General features: G+C 35.5%; 1 protein-coding gene across 6 annotated transcripts in view; it reads left to right on the forward strand.

The window, feature by feature from the left end:
- TRPC4 (transient receptor potential cation channel, subfamily C, member 4) overlaps positions 1-25,889 on the forward strand; it is a 251,741-nt gene that overhangs the window by 170,605 nt on the left and 55,247 nt on the right. For all 6 annotated transcript variants that reach the window (XM_011992974.1, XM_011992973.1, XM_011992975.1 and 3 more), the window contains one exon: positions 24,887-25,223. In XM_011992974.1, the coding sequence (XP_011848364.1) occupies positions 24,887-25,223 (337 nt within the window). The remainder of the gene's footprint in view (positions 1-24,886; positions 25,224-25,889) is intronic.

Genomic DNA, 25,889 nt, shown 5'->3' on the forward strand with positions numbered 1-25,889 from the left:
TTTTTGAAAATTGTTCTTGAATCTGATTCTCCCCCTTTATAACCCTCTGTAAAATGTTGTGAATATGAAGTATTGTCATGGAAATAAGTTACTATCTTCTGGGCGGCCTCACTTCTTATGTTTTTGTTTTCTACCTACATGTGTTATTACACTCTTACTGTAGGTCTACAGATTAAAGAGTGTGCGTTTGGTTATACAAACATGTATTCAGTCTATGATATTTTACCACCGTCCCCACCAGACTTCTCTCTTAGTTTCCTATATCAAACACGATAAAAAACACTTTAAGAACTCAGATGTACCCAAGAGAAGCAGCTATGAGGAAAATAAACTCACAAAGGACAATTTAAAAATAAAAATGTTTTCTTCCAGCTTCCTGGTTTAAAAATACCATGCTCGTTGAGACTTTTAACGATTAAAAATAGCTCTTGAGTAGAGAGAGTGTGTGGTTTTTTTTTTTAAGATCTGTTTATCTGAAATTTTATGTTAAAAATATTTAAGAATCAACATTCATATTTCAGCAGTAATGTCTTTTGTGTCCTCAGAATGACCTCCCCTCCCACCACATACACAAAGTACTAACCACTTCCTCAAGATACTATGTAGGTTCAGAGTTCAACTTTATTTTGAAAAATAATAACTCAGCCTAGAATTTTTCTTATACAAAACTTGACTCGAAACTCAAAGCCAGTGCTCTCTTCATGAACTACCCCATATTGGCAAATATATGGTAAAGAAACCTTGGCTAATGAAAAGTTGGTATGAAATAGAAGTGCAAATTCAAGTGAGTAGTTTTAAAATTAATTTACTTACAATTTTAGGATTCAAAATTCTCCTCTAACAGAAGGTACCTCGTATTTAATGAATTTGTTCATCTCCTTACTTGTAATTCCCATATATTTTAGTACTTAGAATTTTTTTATACCTTGAAGGATAAGGTGATTGCCAAAGCACTATTCCATCTAAGAAATTATGCAGGAAGTCACACCAACAACACATAACAAATTAAGATACGTTTTAAACAATATTTTCTCTCTGCTTTTGATTTGCAGCAAGGAGAAAAAAAAAAGTTTTCATGTTTCTCTTAGTCGGTAAAAATACAAACACTCAAAAACAACATATTACATTCTAACAAAGTTTTATCCAGTCTTGAGGCTCTTAAAAAGGACATACAAAATGCCTATGTGTATGCCTTGGCTCCTAAAATGGAGTGGGGCACTGAGGCACATTCCCACGGTTTCTCTGAGTCACTTTGCTGTATCTGTCATAGGTTGGCAGGGATAATTCCTAGGAAGCAATTCAAACCTCCATATACAGTTACAAGAGGAGAGAGATAGACAGTTTTTAATATATGCCAATTCTGGATAATGACCAAGATCACATTTCAACTGGTAGATTTCCCAAGTGTCTTATCTGATAAAACAGCCTATGATGTTATGATCTAGTGAATAATAATTCCTTATGAGGTCAGATGCAGTGTCCAGAAAAAGCAACGTATGATTGAACTTTGTGAACCCACTTCTCTCACTGTAGTTGCAAGTAGATACAGCAATATTTGCAAATTACTTTAAGCTGTGTAATGTCTTCAATGCAAATATGTGCATTGGGATTAGGGGGCAGGAAGAAGGAAAGAACTACTAATATTTTTGCACCTGGTACTGTGAAAAGCTTTTCACATACTTATCTCATTTTATTTTTCCCCAAAAGGTGGCTATTTTTATAATCTGCATTTTAAAGATAGGTCTTTCTGGCTCTGGAGTCTGGACACTTCATATAATACACGTTTTTTCCTTAAAACAGAAAATTCCCTTATTCATTTACTACCATTCAACCTATGCAAAGATGCATTACTTTGTTGATTTCCTTGATTTCCTGTAGGTCTATATGTTGACATAGAGATATGCACATCTGGCCTGCAAATGGCATTGTGCTCTTGGGTTTGTCAACATCAGGTGGCTCACCCTATACCTTCCAGCCATATCCAGTCTAAGATACCAGGAATAAGAAAAGTGGGCAAGTCTGGAAGGTGGGCCTAGACAAGTGCTTTCAGCTCTCTTTAGACCATGAGACTCCTGCAAATTCTTGGGAACACTCTGAACTATTCCAGGACAGGTGCAATAAGTATGTCATTGCTTTATCAATTTATTTATGCACATACATATGCCTACATGGCTTTATTTAGTCTTCATTAAACAAATATTATTTGTGCACCTATATGTATTAGGAATTGTTAGGCATTGGTAATGCTGAGGTGAATGAGTAGAGTTCTTGCCCTGTGTAACTAGCAGTCTAGTGGGCGAGATTAATATAAAAATAATGGCTCAAATTAAAGTATTAGTGCAGTCTTTGAAAAGCATTATGAAGAAAAATATACGGAGCAATGTAACAACGCCAGACAGAATCTCAACTAGGAAGCCTGACTGAATAGGAGAAAAAAGGAGGTAAAGGAGTGGTGAGGGGTTACAAATAGTATTATAGACAAAGGGAGCATCACGTGGGGTGATACTTTGATGGCAGAAATCAGTGTGGCTGGAGCACAGAGAGCAAGGCCAGTAGGTGAGCTAACCCTAGAGAGTGGTAGGCAGAGGTGAGATCGGGCGTGTCCTCTTTAAGGTTTTAGTTTTTATCCTAAATGCTAAAAAGAAGCTTTTAAAAGATTTTCTGCAGCTATGTGTCATGATTAAATGTGTGATTTTGAAAAGATCAGTTTAGGTGTTGTGTTTAGAATAGAGTGGGGCAAGTAACTGAAATGTGTCAGATAAGAAGTAGGCCCGGCACAGTGGCTCATGCCTGTAATCCCAGTGCTTTGTGTGGCCGAGGTGGATGGATCACCTGAGGTCAGGAGTTCGAGACCAGTCTGGCCAACACGGTGAAACCCTGTCTCTACTAAAAATATAAAAATTAGCTGGGCATGGCAGCACACACCTGTAGTCCCAGCTACTCAGGAGGCTGAGGCAGGAAAATCGCTGGAACCCAGGAGGCAGAGGTTGCAGTGAGCCAAGGTTACACCCCTGCACTCCAGCCTGGGTGACAGAGTAAGACAAAAAAAGGAAAGAAGGAAAAGAAAGGAAAGAAGGAAGGAAGAGAGAGGAGAAAGAGAGAGAGGAAGGAAGGAAGGAAGGAAGGAAGGAAGGAAGGAAGGAAGGAAGGAAGGAAGGAGAAAGAAAGAAAGAAAAAGAAAGAAAGAAAGAAGGAAAGAAAGAAAGAAAGAAAAGAGAAGAAAGAAGAAAGAAAGAAATGATGGTAGCTTAGGTGGCAGTAATAAGAGTAGAGAGAGAAATGGAGGGTGTAGGAAAAGTCGTGGAGTAAAGGAAAAGAATGCATAGGGATAAACTTAGAAAATTTCTATATGAAAGTTGAAATAGAAGCAAAAACAGATTCCTACTAAAAATAGAGCCACTTATTGGTCACTATGTGCCTGACCTCTTCTTCCTGGGCTCATCTCTCTTATAGCAGAGAACACTGCTTTATTAATCCTTAGGATCAGTAAGTGATTCCTCTACTTGACCCTCTAGAATATAAACTAAACTAAAAAACAAAATATCCGTGAATTTTTGAGGGAGGTAGGAGTCCACCTTCTCTTTTTCGTTTCCATTATGTATGTTCAGATCATTATACCTGATCCTAAGTAAAATGACTCTTCTTCCTCAGTTTTTTTAAGACTGAGACATTCTTTTAATCCCTTTACAAAACACCAAGTAAGACATGCAAGACAGACAGTGGCAACACTTATTTCTCATTGAAGGGACTATGTTGGTTATTCAGATAATGAGAAACTATCTACAACAATTTCAGGGACTCCATAAGATTAGGAGAAAGAAAAGAAAAGCTTTTAAACAAAGAGCCAATACTTTAGAACTGAAAGTTTAGCTTTTATTTCAGGCAAACTTTAGAGGTTGATTAAACCAGGATTACTCATTTTATGCCTTTTATTATCTACATAAAAGAATGCAAAATGGTACGTGGTCATATAAGTAATACAGCTCTTTTGCAAATTCTGTAATTACTGAATTGTAATTATAGTTATACAATCTTTAAATCATTTTGGGGTTGACTTAATCCTGAAACTCCTCTCCCTCACCCAGGAAGGCCCAATCAATATCACATCTGTAAGGACCTAACTCTGCTTCTGCTGCTAGTTTTGTGTCCCTGGAAACTCATCTGACCTCCATGGTCCTCAATTTCCTGGTCGTAAAATGGAAAGGTTGAAAAATGAAATGCTTGATGATTTGTCAATGCCTTATACCTCTAACTTTCTAAGAACAACAAATCTTGGTTAGCCTGACATAGAGGGTGCTTGTGTGAGCATGCATAGGTTTTGTCTATTCAACTTTTTTCAGTCATGCACATCTTCAATGTTGGAAGTAAACCTCATGCATTTCTTTCTCTTTTGAGGAACAAATACAAATACACAATAAGTCATTTGCAGTGTTAAGATCTCAGACACGTGAGATATTTGCTAGTGTGCAGGCTGTATCTTTGGCCCCCCTGCCGTCTATTTCAGTCTCTCACCCTTCTCTAGACATGCTTTTTCCAGGTCATTAAGTTTTACAAAGCTCCTTTGGCAGAACCTCTCTCAAGCCAATCCATTAGTGAAATGCTCCCACATAAAAACTGACCAATTCTCCCATGCTCTTAAGGATAATATTAGCAAGGAACAAAGTAATCTGATTTCCTATTCAAAAATATGCCATACAGAGATGTCGCTGACTGATAAGCTGAACTACTTCAGTCCTATCTATTTTTCAAGATAGGAACTATTAACACCAGTGATAGCTCACTGATAGTGTGACAATGAAAAAATACGTAGGACTAGGTATCATTGCCTAGGCAGGGCTATCTGCTTCCAAAGTCCATCCTAGGAACAGAAATTGGTGACTGGACATCCCGTTTCTAAAGTCTTCAAGATCCCCATTATTGAATCTTCTTTTAGCACTATAAAAGGGGCTCCATAAGTGGGAGAGAGGAATTCAAATCCCCTGTACTATGTAGCATTGGGTAGTAGTGAAAAGCAGTGTGGGGATCATCAGTTGACTGCCTACTTGTCAATCTTTGGGAGAAGGGCAGTCAAGGTCATAACTACAATCACTATCTTCTGGAATAGGCCTGTTACAAACAGCCACTGAAAAAACAAAATTACTGTTCCCCACATTCAGTACTCAGTAACCCTCTTGAGAGTTCTTTTGAAATCTCTAAGATATCCATCATCTATGACTTGAACAACACTTGGACTGCCTCTTCCAATATCGTAGCGACTAGCCACATGAGGCAGTCAAGCGCTCAAAATGTAGTTTGTCGAAATGGAAATATGCTGAAAGTGTAAAATACACATGAGATTTCAAGGGCTTGGTACAAAAAAGAAAGGAAAAGAATGCAAAATATCTCATTAATAAATGTTTATATTGCTTATATCTTACTACGAAATAATTTTAGATATGTTAAAGTTCATTTTTAAAATTATTAAAATGAATTTTTCCCATTTCTATTTTCTTTTCTGAAATGTGTCTATTAGAATATTTAAAATTGCAAATATGGCTCACATTTTATTTTGGGGGACAGCACTGTACCAGACTCATACATTAAATGTCTATAGTTTACTGGTCAAGGTAAACAAGCCAAATATTAAAGTAAAAAAGTATGTAAAGAAATATAGAAAGTTATTCACCTTAAATCTCTTTACAGATTACCATATTTTTTTCTTAGATATCTTTGCTATATCTTACAGAGGCTTATATCTTGAATGGTAGTGAAAATAATTAAAGTGAACTTCAAATTTATTCACATTTTGGTGATTCATTTATTCTGGGAACACAGGGAATAAAACTTTAAATGTAACAGAAATCAGGAATCTTTACACTAGAATCATGGATTTGTTTATTCTGTAATTAATAAATTACTTCACATTGAATACAGTTAAGATCTAATTGTCACAATATTTGTACCATACTAAACTATTTTCAAATTACTATCATTGCTTATACCATAAACCCTTAGAAAATGTTGCAGAGAAGTTCTGTTTGAAATAACCATTTCTTTGACCATCCATTTAATATGATGTTAAAATAATTTATGGACTATATTATCTTTATATTCTATTCCAAAAAGTTATTTGTGAATCTGTACAATGCAAACTAAAAGAAGCTTCAAAATAGGCAGCAATAGTAGACCTCTAGTATAAAAACACAAATATTTTAAGCAAAGGATATGTAGTGCTATTTTATGTAAACACGTTGTGCATGACCTTTTAGATCATTGACTTAAGAATTAATATATTCACAACAGTAGACTTTGTTTTGTGGTTACTTTGTGAAGAAGATTTTTTGATGAAGTTTCAATTTAGAGTACAAAGTCAGCCTTTGCCTGGTATAAGAGAATATCTAATTACAAATTACATAGCATCTCATAGGCCCCAGAAGCTTTTTTGTCAATTATCTTGATATAAAAACAATAGTCTATCTTTCTACTAAAAAAATATGCGCTTCATTTACTTTTTTCCCTTTCCTAATTGAAAATTGATAACTGATAAAATCCATGGCCAGGTATCTCTAGTCATACAGATTTTATACCTTAGAGAGAAGACAGATTCAAGACCCTTAAAGAAGATCATCGGCTAACATTTTTTTGAACAGAATAAGGGACAAATAATGTGTTTGGAAGTAGAAATGTATTTAGCAATATATTGTGCTAGGAAACAGTCATGTGTTACTTTCTATTAGTATTTCTAAGCTGTGTCTTTCTCTTTGATGTGAAAACCAATAATTTCCATACCAAAGTTATAAAATGCATTCTACCATAGTTGCAAAATAGGAATGAGATAATCTCATGAAGTACTTTTTCTTTGTGGTGTAGGTAAAAACACCCTTTTAAAATCTGAGAAATTTAAATAAACAACTCTTTTTAAAATGAAGGAGTGGCAACCAAAAATAAATAAACAAATTTTTATGCATTTCTCGATTTACTTTATTCTTCAAACTCTGCGTATTGAAACACAGCCACAGTCAACATTTATTTTGTTGATACTTCAAGTCTTATGCTTAAGCTGGGGATCATTGATTAATCTCTTAATGTTTACGTAAACAAAGAGAGTAGAAGTCTGAGAATCCAGTAAGGGTTAGAAATCAGTAATTAATTTGTAACAGAATTAAAGCAAACAGTTCTTTTTCTATATTTCATGATCATGTTTATTTGCGGAGAAAATAATATTCTTCCTAATGCTTCAGATAGACTATTTAAGCCAGTACTGTGCTGTATATCTTTGACTTCTTTGACAAAGAATATCTTATCACTTATGTGTCTCTTTCTTTTGTCGTCTGTCCTATGTATAGGAAAAGCCTCTCCTTCCGTGGTATGTAGCAATCTTAAAACCATAAAATAACAGAGGCACAATTTTGATAACAGTAGGTAAAATTTGTTTCTCTACTGTTACTATTCATATGTTTATTCATTTATTCTAAAAAAATTCTCAAAAATGTTCCTTTTACCAGAAATTCTGAATAGAATTTTAGATGTAGCGATAAATAATATCAAATTGGCATGCGAGTTTGCAGAGATAAATATGTAAATAGCTGTAATGTTTTATATTATACTTGGTCCCATGATACATGCACGTATAAAGAAAACCCACCACTGTGAAGGGTGTTTCAGGAAGGCTTTTTCAGAATGAGGGCCACTGAACAGAGAAGAAAGTATAGTGGTGATTGGACTGGTTAAATAAGGAAGAGAAAGTGTTGGGGAAAAGGGACTACTGGAGTTTTAAATGTATGCATGAAGGAGGAAAGGCGAGTAATGAAAGAGGATGTCATTTATCATTCTCTATTTGTTTCAAATACAAAATTGTGTCCTTCCCATTAAATTAATAGTTCTACAATTGTTGTTCATTATCAGTACTGTTATTGTTAAATATTAATTCTATACTCTTCACTATTACAGCAAAATATTTTATGCTTCGTTAATATCCTTTCAATGTGAATTACAGTTCCTTATGATGTGTTGGATTTTCTTAAAATCTGGGTATTGAACAGAAATCTGAATGCTGACAACATTTAGTATCAGAAGTTATCATTACTTCTTAGATAATGAGTGTTCCCATTCCTCAACTCAAAACATCTTCTCCATCTAAATACCCGATTATTTTTTAAAGCCAACACTGCAGTGATATAGTGAAGAACTGCCTTAAATGTGACTCTTCAAGTTCATCCCCAGTGTTTTTCTGCCTCCACACTCTCCTAGGGTGGAAAAGTTTGTCTTCTACTTAACTTCAGTTACAGGTGGATATTTCCTTCTCTGGGAAGACCTATAACTTGTACAGATATGACAGAAGATTACTGTGGTAAAAATAAAATAACAAGGGTACGTAAATCTCAGGAAAATATGTCATAAATGATCCTCTAGTCCTTTCTAAATGAGAAACCCATCTTCAACCTGCTGAGAAGGTAGAGATTAGTTAGATGTTGCTTATGTATACGGAGAAAGAAAAAGGAAGTATCTTTGACACTTTCTGGAACTTTCACTTTTTACTTTCAACTAGTGGAATACATGATTTACTGGAAATTAAGATTTTTAACTTAAATTATATATGTACATATATAGTGATATATGTGTGTATATATATAACTATATATATAATTTAAGGATATATGTATGTGTATATATATATAATTTTAGAGCATTGCCTAAAATTCTTAAATTTCTAAGGGTAGATATGAAAACATTCCCTATTGTGACTTTTGAATTCCTTTGAGATCAGGGAAATAGGTGCCTGCAGAAATGTCCAGAATATACCTCATAGTCTTCCTGAAATTAGGGAAGGAAAAAATATTCCCACTGTCTTCAGCTTTCAACAATGTTTTCGGTAAAGTACATTTATCCTGACAGAAATATAAGTAAATATTTTGACTACATTTAGCATATGTATGATGCACCAAAAATTGCATTGTAAAGTTTGGAGGTGGTTAAATAGTTACTCACATTTGGTAATAATATGTCTAGATGATATGAAGCAGATAGGTTCTGCTTGCTATCAAATGGACTTTCCAGCACTAGAGAAGAACTTAGCAAGAAATTCTTGAGCATTTTAAAATCTCCTTATAGCTTTTATTTATTTCCACAGAAAGTCTAGGTACAAAAAGAAAACAGGCATTTTGTTTAATTATGATTATGTTTATTATTGCTAAGATTTTAATTCTATTTATTATCAAGTATGGAGGCCTCTTTTCTGTTTGAACTAAGAAATACAATCTTTATTTTAGGACAGAAAGAGTGCTAGCACTGAAGCTTGAAGACATGAGGACTGTTAACTTTTCCTCCTCCCCCAGTCAGTAAAGGTCAGGAGGCCCAGATCAAAGAGATCCAAGAAGATGTCCAAAGTGAAAAGGCACAGTTCCTTCAGTTTTGGGACCTAAATCTCTGGCATTCACTGTCTTTTATCATTTCTTAAGTGAAAATGAAAGAGTGAGATGGATCAGTTAGCTGTAATTTTGTATGAATTCTTTCATCTCCTAATCACGCCATTCCTAGCTAATATAAGGAGTTCTAGAAGCACAGTCTTGGTTCCACTGCAAGGAAAGTAGATATGAAACTTTGGGTATCTGAGAATAGCAAGAGGATTAAGTGTCACTGTTTACTGTCTATAGGACTGCCTGAATCATATTGTGGTAGTTACGGTGGTGGTAGGAAGGAGTTGGAATGGATATTGGTACTGACATAGGAAACTATAAAACTGAACTTTTTCTATATAAGAGGCTTATTTTAGAATTTCCCTTGGACTTTGTAATCAGATTGTATATATATAACTAACTACTAAATACTCTATTCATGTCTTGTGACTGTGATATTGAAAGATAATTATTGAAAACCTCTTAGAGACAGTCCCTAAATTACAAATAGATTGTATTACAGAAGCTTATAACTTAGGGAAATGGAGTTTGAGGGTACATTTACATCTTGGAACAGATGATATTGAGTATTGAAATCTCCTACTCAAAACATACAAGTTGCTTTAGTCTATTCATATATGTTCTATGGTATATGTTCATGACAGCCTAAGAGAATAAAACTTTGCATCTACTTTTGAAATATTTCAAATTTTATATGAATAGTGAATAATAATCTATAGAGACTAAGGGTTATAAAAAATAATAGTTCTTATATGTGTATTTTTAACATCAATATTTTCCTATATGAGTTGAATGTTGATATTTCTTCCCAATATTTAGACATCATTAATAGAATTATATTCAAAGATACCAATTCTTTAATACTGGCTTGCTTTTTTAAGAAACTGCATTTTTTCATTAGACATGCATATGTCTGCTTACACAAGAAAAGCAAAGTGAGGAAAAATATCATTATTGTATTTTAAACAGTATCAAGAGAATTGAAGAATATTGAATACCAGATTTGACACTTCTGAGTCCTGTCCTTCTTTCCTCAATTCCTGTAGAATAAAAACATGTTACTCTGAAATGTATTTCCTTGTCAACTATTTAAAATACTCTGACTTTCTGCTCATTGTAAAGATGTACTTTCCAAGAAAAACTTGATTTTTAATAGCTTCTAAGCACTGACTTCTAACCTGGACTGAGGCAGCCTTCTTACCTCATCCTCAAGCAACACAGTGGATCTCCTAGGAAGTTGCCTGGACTATTTCACATTATGTTAAGAAGAGGGAGAAGAAGCTAGTTATATGTGTAACTTCTAGAAATAGGCATAAAAATATAAAATGTCCTTCTTGTTGTTGAGGTTACTGACTTCAACCAGGGTTTTCTGTGGAACTTACATGAACAGTTAATGCCTGACTAAATAGACCCATAAGCCTTTTGCTATGTTCTGCAGTTTCTATTGAGTAAATAAGTCATTGACATCTCAGTGTCAGGCACTAGTGCTAGGGATTAAGTGATGAAAAGTGACAGACCTTCTTCAAATATCTCATTATAATTCCTAATTATAATGCTGGAGATATAGGGGATAGGTGCAATTGTAAATGTATGTTTAAGGTACAAAAACAGTACTTAGAACATTTAACTCTGGAAGTAACGAGGGGAATCTGAAGTGGAGTTGAAAGACCAATAGGAACTCATCATGAAAAATCAGGAGATGGATAATTCCAGGCAAATGTATCAGTATACTATACACAAACCTGTAACGGTGAGGAAGGCCCAGGCATGGTTAAAGCACTTTGAGTGGTGTGTATGCCTGAAGTGTAGCCTTGCAGGGCTAAGGGAAGGCAGAGAAGGTGTGGTAAAGGAGCTATCTGGGGCTCTTTCCTGGGGATTATGAAATAGTTCAGAGTTTTAAATAAGAAAGATGCAGGTAGATATGCATGCTGGAAGGCCCACCATCTCAGCAGAATGGTGCGTGGGTCAGAAGGAGAGGAACTCAAAGACTGATTTGAGTTAGGCCTAGAGTCTTGCATATGATTTTCTTTTCATAAAAGAGGTTCATTTCTTTTTTTAATTAAATAAAAACTGCATATACTTATTGATTACAACATATTTTGAAATATGCATACATTATGAAATGGCTGAATTGAGCTCATTAATATATGCATTACCTCATATCCTTATCTTTTTTTGTGGTGATAACACTTAAAATATACTCTCAAAGATCTTCAACAATATAATATATTGTTATTAACTATAGTCACCACATTATACAACAAAGGTCTTAAACTTATTCCTATCTAACTGTAATGTTGCACCCTTTGACCAACATCTTCCTCAAACCTGCCCCCAGCATCCCGTCCCTGGTAATCATCATTCTATTTTCTGCGTCTGTGAATTCAAACTTTTAAGCATCCACATATCAGTGAGATCATGCTGTAACTGTATTGCTATGTCTGGTATTTCACGTAACGTAATGTCCTTCAGTTTCATCCATGTTGTCTCAAATGACAGAAATTCCATCTTTTCATAAGGCTTAATAATATTCTAGTGTATATCTATACCACAGCTTCTTTATCCTTTGATACACTGATAGCCACTTAGGTTGAAATTCCATATCTTGATTATTGTGAATACTGCTGCAAAACACACAGAAGTGCAGATATCTCTTGGACATAATAATTTCATTTCTTATCGATATATGCCCAGTAGTGGGATTGCTGGACCATATGGTAGTTCTATTTTTTACTTTTCTAGGACCCTCCGTGCTATTTTCCATAATGACTGTGCTAATTTAAATTCCCATGCATCTGATGTTTTATTATGATGATATTCCATGATAACCAAGGGGGAATATTGAGATAAAATAAGGAGATGAATACAAGAGATAAAGAGGCTGACTTGATAATATTGGCAACAAATTGGAGGTTGATAATCCTCAATGTGCTTGTTGTACCAGCAAAATAGGAACAGACTTGTATTATTTATTTATTTATTACTTATTTGTTTATTTATTTAGAGATGGAGTCTTGCTCTGTTGCCCAGGCTGGAATGCAGTGGTGTGATCTCACCTCACTGCAACCTCTGCCTCCTGGGTTCAAGCAATTTCTGGCTACTTTTTGTATTTTTAGTAGAGACGGGGTCTCACCATGTTGGCCAGGCTGGTCTCAAACTCCTGACCTCAAGTGATCTGCCCGCCTTGGCCTCCCAAAATCCTGGGATTACAGGCATGAGCCACCACACTCGGCCAGACTTATTTTATAGCAACTTTATTGAAGCAAAATTGACATACAATTAACTGCACATATTTAAAGTGAATACTTTGGTAAGTTTTTGTAAAATGTATACACCTGTGAAAACATAACCAAATTAAGATGGAGAACACATCCATCACCATCACAGGTCACTTCTGCTCTTTTATAATTCTTCCCGGCACCCTCCCCATTCCCCCGTAGGCAACTGTTGATCTGCTGCCCGTCACTAGATTAGTTTTCATTTTCTAGAGTTTATACAAATGGGATTATACAGTATGTGTTCTTTTTTTCCTTTGGCTTCTTTCATTCTGCATAATTTAAAAAATATTCAACCATGTGTGTGTATCAATACAACAGTTCATTCCTTTTCATTGCTGACTAATCTTCCATTATATGAATATACCATATTTTGCTTATCCATTCCTGGGTTGGTGGACATTTGGTTTGTTCCAGTTTGAGGTTATTACAAAAAAGCTACTATGATATTAGTAGTCAAATATTTTTATGTACGTAAAGTTTTATTTTCTATTTTCTTTTTTAGTTTCTATTTTCTTTTGGATAGATGCCTAGAATAAGAATGGCTGTATCATTGGTAGATGTATATTTGATTTAAAAACAAACCAAACCAAAATGCAAACTTTTTTAAAAAGGCTATTTATATTTTGTTGTTCAATGTATGAGAGTTTAAGTGTCTGCAAATATGTATCAACATGTTTTGATTAGATTTTTAAAAAATGTTAGCCATTCTAATAGGTATGCAGTGATACCTCATTGTGACTTCGATTTGCATTTCCCTAATGTGCAACGGATGTTGATCATGTTTTTATGTGCTTCTTTGCCATCTATATATCTTTTGATGTTGTCTCTTCAAATTTTGGTCCGCATTTTTTATTTGAGTTTTTTGTTTCCTCATTATTATATTTGGTTAATTATACTTGATTGGGGAGAGGCTGAGTTATAAAATACAGGGTTTTTTGGATGGTGGAAACTCTCTAACTCTTAACTTATTCTATGAGTGGATGGAGAAGAGTTCATCTTTCATCTAGGTAGATGTTGTACTACTTATCAATACAATGAACACAGATGGGTAAACAGTGTTATGGTCCAAAGTGTTAATTAAATTGTGAACTTATTGAATTTTATGTATCTGTGTGGCTTTCAAGCGGCAATTTTCCAAAAGAAGAGCTATGTGAATAATTCAACCTTAGGAATGTGATGAAACCAAGCGCAACTATACTAAAAGTCTTTCTTATATTGGAAAGTCCTAGTACATACAACTACCACCTTTCAGATGTTTTCTCTCAGATAATTTTTATACATCTATTTTCTCCTGCATCCCTGGAATTCTTTACTAAGGGTACAGTGCTGGACTACATTAAAGCCTTATGACCCTTCTTTATTCCAGCCTTCAATTTTTTTCATCCCATTGCACAAAAGCCCTATCTTCACTAGATGACAATTATGTACTAGTTGCTTAATTCCTTTTTTGTCTAAGCAATGTAATGTTTTATTCCAGTTAAAATATGCAAGTCTTCAGAAAGCTCTTAGAAAGATTTAATTGTAACAGAGGACTGATATAGGAGATGGTTGTAGATATATGACCTTTTTCAGACCTTCAAAAATTGTATTATGGGTACAGCTGACTGCCTATGTGTAGGGTCCCCTCATTTCATAACGTTATTGATACTTTTCTCTTCTTTGTTTCTTTTATTTATTGCAATTTATTATCAATCCTTGTGACAAAATAAGAAAAATTTAAAAATATGATATAAGAGATAGAGGAAAGCTGAATAGTTTGGAAGACAGGGATCTAAGGTCACAATTCACCACTGTGATATTTCTTCAATTTTTCCAGAATGTTAATTTGGGCTAACAATCATATTTAATAAAACAGTGTTATAAACAATGTTATCTAGGTTTTAAAATTATTTATGATCTTGAAATATATTTGGAGCATTTGAAATATCAATTTTAATGTAAACTATAGAGTCAAAAACTATACACTAGACAACTACTAGAAAATGAGTAACTATGGACGTTATGGTTTAAATTGTATCTGGCAAAAAGATATGCTAATGTCCAAACCCCAAGTGCCTGTCTCAGAACGTGACTTTATTTGGAAATAGATCATAGCACAAGAAATTACTGAAGATGAGGTCATTCTGGAGTAGGACAGAGTCTTCCTCCAATATGACTGGTTATCTTATAAAAAGAGAGAAGATGATGTGAAATGAGGCATACAGGGAGAATGCCATGTGATGGCAGAGGCAGAGATTGGAATGACATAGCCATCAAGCCAAGGAATGCCTTAAATTCACAGTCACTTACCAGAAGGTTGCTAAAGACCAGGAAAGATTCTACCCAGAGTCTCAGAGAAAGCATGGCACTGCCAAAACTCTGGTTTTAGAATTCACATTTTCAGAACTGTGAGAAAAAAAAATCATGTTGTTTTAAGCCACCTAATTTATGGTACTTTGTTATGGCAGTTCTTAGGAACTAACACAACGAGCAAATAAATTTTAACAAAATCTTGATACCATATGGAAATACAGTTTATATATAAAACATTTCAATATCCACAATAATAGCAGTACCTTTGGTCAGAAAATAATCAGTGAAGTCCTTATTCATATGCAGATTCTTTGGGTTGCAGGTTGAGTTCCTTTGAACTATTGATGGTTATAGGTCTAAGTTTTCAGTGACTAATATGCTCATGTACAGTAGTTTGTTCCTTATTTTCAAGTCATCCTTCACCCTGCCTCATGATTTGTCCTTACTTATTGGGATGTGCATTTGCTTAGGAAACTAGCATGAAGGCCACAGAGACCAGGATGGGAACAAGCAACGCTTGCACGTGTGGCAAGTGGAAATGCTGGAAATGACAATGATGAGGGAGAGGAAATGATGCATGCCTCAGTTTTAGGAACGTAACTTAGGCTGTTTAAAAAAAGAATGAGAGAGAGAAGCTCATTATTCAATAACCCTTGTAAAAAATAAAACACCTAGATGAGAGAGATGGCAGAGGAGCTGGAGAGATGGTGCAGCCAGGGAGGACCAGCCCAGATGTTTGATCAGCAGGAATCAGTGACAATTAGATGAGCCAATAAAGAATAAAAAATAAAATGATGCCAAAGAATAATTTCCATTCGACAAATACTTTACTCCATATTCCTGTCTGCTTTGTGAAAATGATATCGAAGACTGACAGAATTATAGGGAAGTATAACTCTTTTTGGCCGTTTTCTCTTTTTTTGGGCTCTTTTATGTGTTGTTTCTGTGCAGTTGCCCCTTCTGTTGCCATACAAGTTGGAGCAGATAGCACAACCTGAGAGGTGGGTGACTGTGTGGACTCTGCTGTTTCCAAAATACATAACTTTTTCTCTGTATATTATAGACTAATTTAATTCCAACCTCAACTAACAGATCATTTAAACACTGAGTATTATTATGATCTTTTTTAAGCCCAGAAAATTTGTCAGCCAAGATAGTCTGCAGAGCTTTTGTCAGGGAGACAGAAAAGAGATTGCAGAGCATAAAAGGAAGTGAATTTATTCTTGACCCTAAGGCTACAGTTTTAAAATTCTGCTTACAGGACCTAACACATTGGAAACAAATATAACCTTTCACATATATTATTTATATGTATAAATTAGATGGGTAGAGAAAAACTCCATTCTTTGATATCAACTTTTGATTCTGGAAAGAAGGTATGAAATGAGTTTCCTATTTTATAAGGTCTTCAACAATTTAATTTTCTCTAAAACAATAGGTCTTGATATTATGTTAAAAGGAATAGAAAAGGGAAAAGCAAAATGTTTATATCATTTTATTTCATAAGAACAACTAATATTCATTCCCATTCTGTCTCTTTTTTCCTTTCTGAATCCTTGCCCTACTGGAAGATAGTAGGGCAAGAAATACAATCTTTATTTTAGGACAGAAAGAGTGCCAGCACTGAAGCTTGAAGACACGAGGACTGTTAACTTTTCCTCCTCCCCTAGTCAGTAAAGGTTAGGAGGCTCAGATCAAAGAGAATCAAGAACATGTCCAAAGTGAAAAGGCACAGTTCCTTCAGTTTGGGGACCTAAATCTCTGGCATTCTTCAGTGTTCATTCTTCAGTAGGAGTCTTTCCGGGAGACTTTGATTAAAAGTGAAACACAAGTTCTGAACATGCCACTCCACTGTGTGGAAAATGTCAGTGGCTCATTAGAGACTAGAGAACCAGCCCATTGATGTAAGGCCAGGATCTGAGACTTCCTCACTGGTTTCCATCCACCATTTTCATCTATTACTCACCTACATGATTCAAAAGTCAAATGGTGGTTTCTTCAATACAGTATAATTTTCTGCCTCCACACCTCTATTCAAGTTTTAAGAAAGCATCTAGGTAACTACCTAGAAATCACTAGCATTTTTTTCATCTATTTTCCATAATAGTTTGGAACAATGTATATGTGCTCTGAGAAGGGTATTGGTGAGTAGAGGTAGACTTTGTACCAACTGCTACCCTTTGTAATTTTCAAAGAACTAACATTTATTGACTCGACCTTCCTACTACCTAAATTGGGTTTTGTTTGCTTGCTGTTTTGTTTGCTAAGTTCAATGTTGGGTTTATCACCCACACACATATGCTTTATTTCCTTTACCTTTCTCATTTTCAACTTTCCATTACTGCTCATCGTCTCAGATCAGTTGCCAAACCAATTTTGAATGTAGACTCAGGAACAGTTTCAGAAGTTTAATCAGCTTCTGCCTCACCAACACTATCATCACATGAAATTTAGTTATCGTCTTCCCTTCTGGTTGTGTGACATCAAATGTGGTGCCCCTGTAATATGCATTTAGCTCTTCCTTGAATCCTGATCTGCAGATCTGAATTTAACATGTATATTTAAGAAAATGCTTAGGTGATTTTATGACTGGATAGGAAATGTTTGAACTTGATAGAGCCAGGGCACTTGTTGGCCAAGAGAGTCTGCAGAGAATAGAATCTGTAGTTTATCAATTAGTCTTCTTCATTATTCTCAAGCATTTTAGCCAATGTATCTCAGATTTGATTAAATCTTTATTGATTTTCTGCCTTTTAACAAGGCTGAAAAAACTTAATTGGGCAACTAGTTATCTTATTGATGTTCCCATATGCTTCAGTTATTATTATCTTGTGAATGTAATTTCCTCGCATAAATCTTTTAATTATTATTATGCTGAAAGTGAACACATATTATACACTTGGGTATATATGTCTCTAAGTTATTGTATATGTATATGGACATATGTGTATATACATATATCCTTGTATGTGTAAACGTGTTTATAAACAATAATGGTGATGCTTAATATTTATTGAACATATACTATGACCTAGGAACTCATACTTTTCATATATTAATTTAATTTTTCAATAACCCTGTGACATAAGTGTTTCTACTATCCCCATTTTACAAGTTGGGAAAAAAGACACAATAATAATTTAATAATTTATTAATACTCATACAATCAGGAAGCAGCAATCCAAGGTTCAAATCCCAATGGGATTTTTCTAAGGCTTATGTGCTCTTAGTCCCTACAATATCCAAATACATTATACAAAGTACAGTAGATTTGCCATATCACTTTGGAGTCATGATGAAGGCATATGGTGGTGCATAGGGTAAATATCTGTGAGAAACTAGGCATAGGTATTTTCTTCCTTTTTTATCCAGGATCTTTATCGCCTACTCATGTTTCTCATGCCCACTGAAGCCCAGTCTGTCTAACACTGGTTGAAGTCCCCTATTGGTATCCATGCTTCATGGTGAATTAGTCAGCTATCATCCTTTGCTTGTGAAGGCTTTTCCACTTGCACAAGAGTTCGGTGATTTGGTGGGGATTATTGTTGATATTTTTGTGTTTATTCCTGTAATTAGATATTATACTAAACTACACCATAGAATATCTGCTTGATGTGTGACTTCTATGCAATTCCCTTTAAAGGCATCTTTGCTGAGCTAAATTTGCTTGTTGATAACCTTAATAAGAAGGCTGACTTTAAATGAGGAAAGCAAAAACCAGGAAAATAGTAAACATTAGAAAAACTAGAAGACTATCCCACATTATTCAAAGGTCTTTCTGTAAGGCAGTGGTTATTAAAAGTTAGTCCTCCCAGCACTTTGGGAGGTCAAGGCAGGCGGATCACGAGGTCAGGAGATCGAGACTATCCTGGCTCACACAGTGAAACCTCGTCTCTACAAAAAATACAAAAAATTAGCCGGGCGTGGTGGCCGGTGCCTTTAGTCCCAGCAACCTCCAGAGGCTGAGGCAGGAGAATGACCTGAGCCTGGGAGGCGGAGCTCGCGGTGAACACAGATTGCACCGCTGCACTCCAGCCTGGGCGACAAAGGGAAACTCCGTCTCAAAAAAAAAAAAAAAAAAAAAAAAAGTTAGTCCTTGGAGTCACCTTGAGAACTGGGCAAAATGCAGAATTTAGGGCCTCACCTTGTACCTACTGAATCAATCAGACACTGGGGTGGGGCTCATGTGTTTTATCAGCCTCCAGGTGACCCTGCTGCTTGCTCAGTTTTGAGAACCACCACTGTATGGCTCGTCCCTGTCACTCAAGAACTCGTGCACGCTCACACACATACACATATACACACACAGACATTCCCAGGGTTTCGGGGTCAGCCGTATACTGCTTACTTGGTAGACATTAGAATATATATTTACGCTGAATTGAAACTACTCTTTGAATATTTATCAGATACAATGGAGCTATAGGTAATTTCATTAGACATCAAATCCTTTAAACCAGTGTTTATCAAGTTTTAACATTCAGAGGAATCATGCTATGCAGATTTGTATTCAGCAGATTTGAAATGGGACCTGATATTCTCCATCTCTAACAGCCTTCCTGTTGATTTCAATCTTACTGGCCTCAGCCCACAAATTGAGTTGCAACAATTTAGACTCCAGCATGTCCTCAACAAACATTTTCATCCATATCCCAAAATATAGTCACAGTTTGCCTTTACATTTCATCTCTAGTATATCTACAATTGGTTACAACCTTCTAGCACAAAAGATTTCTCATCTTGAGTATACTTATCTCTCTCCCCATGTTTTTAACATGAAATTCTTTTAATCTAACATAAAACACATTCACTTACGAAGCTGTCACTGTCGAAATCTATCTGTTATTTCAGGCTTAACTAACCAATTCCACCTCCTTTCTTAAAATTTCAGTTTATTTCATGTCAGACATACTCTTATATACCCTATACCTCTTTTTAAACAAGTTATGTAATGCTCTGTATGAAGTTATCCAGTTACATAATTAGTCCCAATGTATTTTGAGTTCCCAGAATACAGATTTATGTGGTTCTTACATATCATGGTGCTCCCCTCACTTATCTAGCCACTCTCTGACTCACATATGATGCTGAATGCTATTGGCTTTACTAGTGTTTCACCTGTCCTGCAAAGGCAGAAGAAAATAATGTTTTGATTAATGAAACAGGTGGGTCCGATTAATCATGTGGTATGACTATGCTCAGAGGGACCAGAAGAATTGTTTAATGAAGAACATGACCAGAGGTCTCACCAGGAAGCAGGGAGAGACAGAGACATTTAAAAGTCACTGGAGGCCATGAGGGATGTAGGGGATGAAGTAAAAGATTAAAAATACATATTTTTCAGCTATGGAAAAAATTAATTCCCTGAAGGTCTTCTGCCTGTAAATAATCCTTAGACCCTGCTATCAGCATTATGAGTTTTTGAAAAGCATTCTGCAGAGGAAATAACTCCTCCCCCATGCAGATTATTTCTGAATTGCTAAAGAATATACAGTAATACCCAGAGCACACTGGTGTGTATATGGATTTGTGGTCCTTTTAGAGCAAAGGAATCAGATTGCCCTTATGTAAATCACTATGATACAGCTAATCCGAAGTTTCAACTCTCTTTATAATCACCTGGCAGTCAGTTGAGACTTCCTTGTGACTCTCTGATGCAGTCAAGATAGATAAAGTAACCAGGATGGTTGTTTCCAGAATTTGGATTTTCTTCTTATAGAGAATGACTACAGTCTGAACTTTGTGTACAACTTTTTAAACTAGAAAAATACATTGAAAAACTGAAAAGATGAAGAAAGAACAAATACTAAGGAAATCTGATCCATAGTTACTTTTATTATTTGATTTATTTGTTTTATATATTTTAAATTATTTTCTGCTTACTTTGTCCGTACACAATATTTTAGTTCACTTTTCTAGATACTTGATATGGTTTGGCTGTGTCCCCACCCAAATCTCATCTTGAATTGTAGCTCCCATAATTCCCACATGTTGTGGGAGGGACCCAGTGGGAGGTAATTGAATCATGGGGTCAGGTCCTTCCCATGCTGTTCTCATGATAGTGAATAAGTCTCATGAGATCTGATGGTTTTAAAAAAGGGGAGTTTCCCTGCACAAGCTCTCTTGTCTGCCATCATGTGAGACATGCCTCTTACCTACCACCACGATTGTGAGGCCTCCCCAGCCACATGGGACTGTGCGTCCATTAAACCTCTTCTGTAAATTGCCCTGTTTCAGGTATGTCTTTATCAGCGGTATGAAAATTGACTAATACAATGTAGTGAAGTTTCTTGTTTATTTGGTTTTGTTTTGCTTTTATATACTTTCCAGATTTATCCTCCTTTTTGTTATCCTTTGTTGCTGTTATGGTTTGGAGCTTTCATATTTCTAGTAGTTAATTTTAAATCATTGATACTGGATCTCTTATTCTATTTGCAAAAATGAGATTAGATTCAATGGTTTTCACAGTGTCTTCAATATTTGGAATCCCATGACTCATTGATTCTATAAATAATTATGAGATCAGACTTTGCAAACTTTTTAAAGGTTATTGAACGAGATGGGAAGTCTTTAAAATTGTTTTCACAGCGTACTTTATCAGTGCATAGCACAAATGTGAATTTGAAAGTTTTAGTGTTTTAATATGAATTTTAATGGGATGGCAGGAGTTGTGCTGGAATTGGCCAACAACTCTAGAGAAAGAAGGGCTGTAATGAATTGTGTCTAAAAACAAACTTCGCTTCTCCCAATACTGGAATGGTGCGGAAGATGGTAGTTCCTCTTATGACTCATGGTGCAGTAGAAAGATGGCGTAGGAGGTGGGGGCTGTAGGCTCCCAGCACACTGCATGCAATGTGATGGTCCACCTCGAGAGGGCATTGCTGGAATGGACTGGTGGCCACTGTCAAAGAATCAGGTGGCCCCTCTCTTGGGGGTGTCCTTCAGAGGGAGTTGAAGTAAAGCTAAGCATTACTCTAAGTAATCCAGGTAAACAGAGAGGGAGGCAGACACAGAGAAAAAGACACAGGGAGAGGAAGGAAGGGAGGGTGGGAGGAAGGAAGGAATGAAAGAAGGGAAGAAGGAAGACAGGGAGGGAGGGAGGGAGGGAGGGAAAGAGGGGCAAGAGATAATTGAAGTGATTTAATCTATGTTAGCAAGTGAAGACTGAAAAATCCTGTAATATAAAATTTTAATTATTTCAATCCTTAATTTGATAACTGATTTAACCACCAAACCCATTTTTGCATGGAAAATCTATTAATTACTGGGATACAATTTAGAGAATGCTGGTATAGACAAGTAAAGAACATGTTTGGTTGAAAGGTGACGTGAAATTACCATGAGAATATGTGGATTTACAACGATTCTCAGAATACTTTTTGGTTTATTTCAATCCTATGATTAGATCAAATACATAGCCAAATAACATCCACATTTGGGGAACCTTGTGTATTACGTACACTCACTCCTGCTCTTCTTATTCCTCTCCATATTTTTTACTTCTGCAACAACCTCCCTGTGTCTGTGTTTAATGCAAAATTACATATACTGTTCATTTACTAAGCACAGTATATACTTACAATAACTAAAGAAAGAAAAAGCACTTTTAAGAGTGAAACATAAATAAAAAATCATGGCTATCCTAGCACTTTGCAATGGCAGGTGTTCTATGAGGATTAAACTATTTGCTTCTTTTAGGTAATTTTACGGGGTATATATGTATGTATTCACAGCAGAAATATTAATTCAAACAAATCTTAAATTATCCTAAGAAAGTTCTCTGTTTGATTGTCCTCAGATGCCCCATGCTGTAGTGAGATTTTGACCAGAAAGGGCAGAGTTTGAATCCAAGACCTCACTTAGACTGTAGTGAACAAAGTACACACCTTTCTTTTACTCTTTCTGCATGCACGGAATGAGTTACTTAGTACTTAGTCCCTTATAGTGTTTTGTCAATGTGTGAATACTTATAAGATGATGGCAACTTCTTGTTATATCTTGCATTTCCCATAGGCTTTCTTAACTCTCTTTTATCAAGACATTTCAGTTGTCCTAAAGTTTAATACTACTAAAAATACTTTATTCCATGGGGAATAAAAAAAGAAAGAAGATGGTAGACTATGATTTCTTTATCAAATGCTGATGGAAAGGATTATGTGGGGAAAAAATAAAATTCTTAAAGAGAACGGTGCTGGTTAATGATCTAAACCACTGTTTGTCAGTACTCTACAGTTATATAAGCAAAAACTCCTATTTCGACTTTCAAATACCTGGCTTTGTCTGGAATAAAATTTAGATTGACTGTTTATGGAGCTTGAAATTTCCTTAAGTAAGTGCTATACAAGATAATGAGGAGAGTCCTCCCTATCCCAGCCTTAAAACTATACTACTTTATCTGGTTTTATCTGTATTTACTGAATCCATTATTATAAACCTAATTCAGTTGTTTGCATATTTATTTGCCCACTATATACGTTGATAAGTAGATATGCAAGACAAGATGAAGAGAAACAGTTGCATGAAAAACTATTATTCATCTAATCCAAATGGTTGAACACCTCAACTATTGGATTACTTTTTGAATGTCACCTCATCTCTTTCTTCATCCCCAAACAAAGCATCCTTTCTGCATATCGAGACTGCTTGCTTGCTTACCATCAGAAAAGAGAATGGAAAAAGTCTTGCCTAAAGGACAGCCATATGGCTTAGAACTAAAGAAGAAAGATGGGAAATGTGGAGTTGGGTGGAGAGACCTGTAAAAGGAACAAGCACTAAGTTTGCTTTTAGAGTAAGCCGTTTTATTATGCCAACAGAACTTTTCCAAGTCTCTTACAAGGAACTTACACCTCTCCTTCAATCAGAACTGTCCATAGGGCATCGCTTATTCCCACTGTACACTTTCTCACCAGGTTATGCTCTTGTTCTCCCATGGTATCTTGCCATGGATTGCCTTCATCTTCTTTTTCTACTTATACAAATATGTCCAGGTGGAAGCATTCTTGGACTGTTCCATCTGAAGGATACAATTTTCTCTTAATTCATATATTGCTTAACTGACAATCCCAATGAGAAAGTTTCAGAAATAGAATCTGAGAAATACTGAGGAAAAAAAGAAATATTGAGGAAAAAAATCCTGGACCAGATATTCAAACATCTCATAGTTTGATAGATATGTAACCTCCTTAACATACAGTAAGTAGTGTCCATGCTACATCTCTAAAATGTTGTCAGGATAGAATGAGTCATGTCTGTGAAATGTTTTGTATAAGATAATTAGGTATACTTAGGAAGGTGTTTGCATTGTTTATACCGAATTAAGCTATGATGATTAACATTCTGGTGAATATTATCTTCTTTCATCTGTTTTTCATATTGCCTCAACCCAATTAAAAGTATATTTAGCTTGTACCTCATAAAGAAAAGTTTGTTTGCTTTTCCTGATGATTAAAGTAATAAATATCTATTACAGAAAATTGTTAAAAGTACACACAAATATAAATAAAAATTAAGTATAGTGTTGTAACCAAGAAATAATAACTATATCAAAAAAGAGCCACATTTATATATTCTTATATATGTGTATATAGGTGTGTATCTTTGTAAACTGCTGTGTTCACTTATCAGTGTATCTTTTGCATATTCCTATTCCCCAGTTCTATTTTTGCTTCCTCAAGTGCAGCCATAGTATTTTGACTTCAGTTGTGTCTCACTAAACATGTCATACTGTGCCTTGGGTAGAATAAATATTCAATACATTGGCTTTATTCACAGAATGACTTCAGGCCTTTTGATTGTTTAAATGTAAAATTACGTGAAACAGAATTTCTGTCTTTAAATATCCCAGTTGTGTTCTTATTGATGAACTGAGGCCACTCCATGAAACTATGACTTATTTTTCCTTTTCCTTTCCCTTCTGTTTAGTTTGTTGCCCAGCCCAATTGTCAACAGCTGCTGGCATCTCGCTGGTACGATGAGTTTCCAGGCTGGAGGAGAAGACACTGGGCAGTGAAGATGGTGACATGTTTCATCATAGGACTTCTTTTTCCTGTCTTCTCTGTGTGCTACCTGATAGCTCCCAAAAGCCCACTCGGACTGTTCATCAGGAAGCCATTTATCAAGTTTATCTGCCACACAGCCTCCTATTTGACTTTTTTGTTCCTGCTGCTGCTTGCCTCTCAGCACATCGACAGGTCAGACTTGAACAGGCAAGGTCCACCACCAACCATCGTCGAGTGGATGATATTACCATGGGTCCTGGGTAAATGTGTTACTCTAGAAAATATAATAAAAACATGTTACTGCCATGGAATTTTGTTGCTCAGAAAATATTCATTAACGTTTGGGAACCTAGGAATGTTTAGAACAGGTTCTGACTATTGTAGCTCCAAGAACCTAACCCCCAAAGCCAAACAACTATTTTACAAGCTGCAGTGGATCTGCTTACAAAAGCAGTTTAAGAAATGTAACCTTAAGTTTTCGAATTACAGATTTTAATGACTTCATATTCCATGACTGACTGTCTTTGTTTATTAAAACTTCTCAACATATCTCATTGACTATATGTAAATAATCATTCTAATATCCCTCATAGATAAGTCTTCTAAAAGTACATACAGATTACTCTGAAGAATTAGTGATTCTATACATAAAGTAACTGAAACTTTTTTTAAAAATCCATTCAAATTTATCTTTGAAATCTATATTAATTTAAAATAATAGGAAATTAAACAACAGGACATTGGCCACTCTCTTTTTGTTCTTGTCATAGAAAGTTGTGTTGGGTCTGAAGCAAACCACTGTAAAGTAGAACCCCTTAAAGTAGCTAGTGAAAACCTTGTTTTCCGGCCGGGCGCGGTGGCTCACGCCTGTAATCCCAGCACTGTGGGAGGCCGAGGCTGGCGGATCACTAGGTCAGAAGATCGTA

The sequence above is a fragment of the Mandrillus leucophaeus genome, unplaced genomic scaffold (assembly GCF_000951045.1).
Source record: "Mandrillus leucophaeus isolate KB7577 unplaced genomic scaffold, Mleu.le_1.0 Scaffold421, whole genome shotgun sequence".
In the NCBI taxonomy this organism is placed as follows: domain Eukaryota; kingdom Metazoa; phylum Chordata; class Mammalia; order Primates; family Cercopithecidae; genus Mandrillus; species Mandrillus leucophaeus.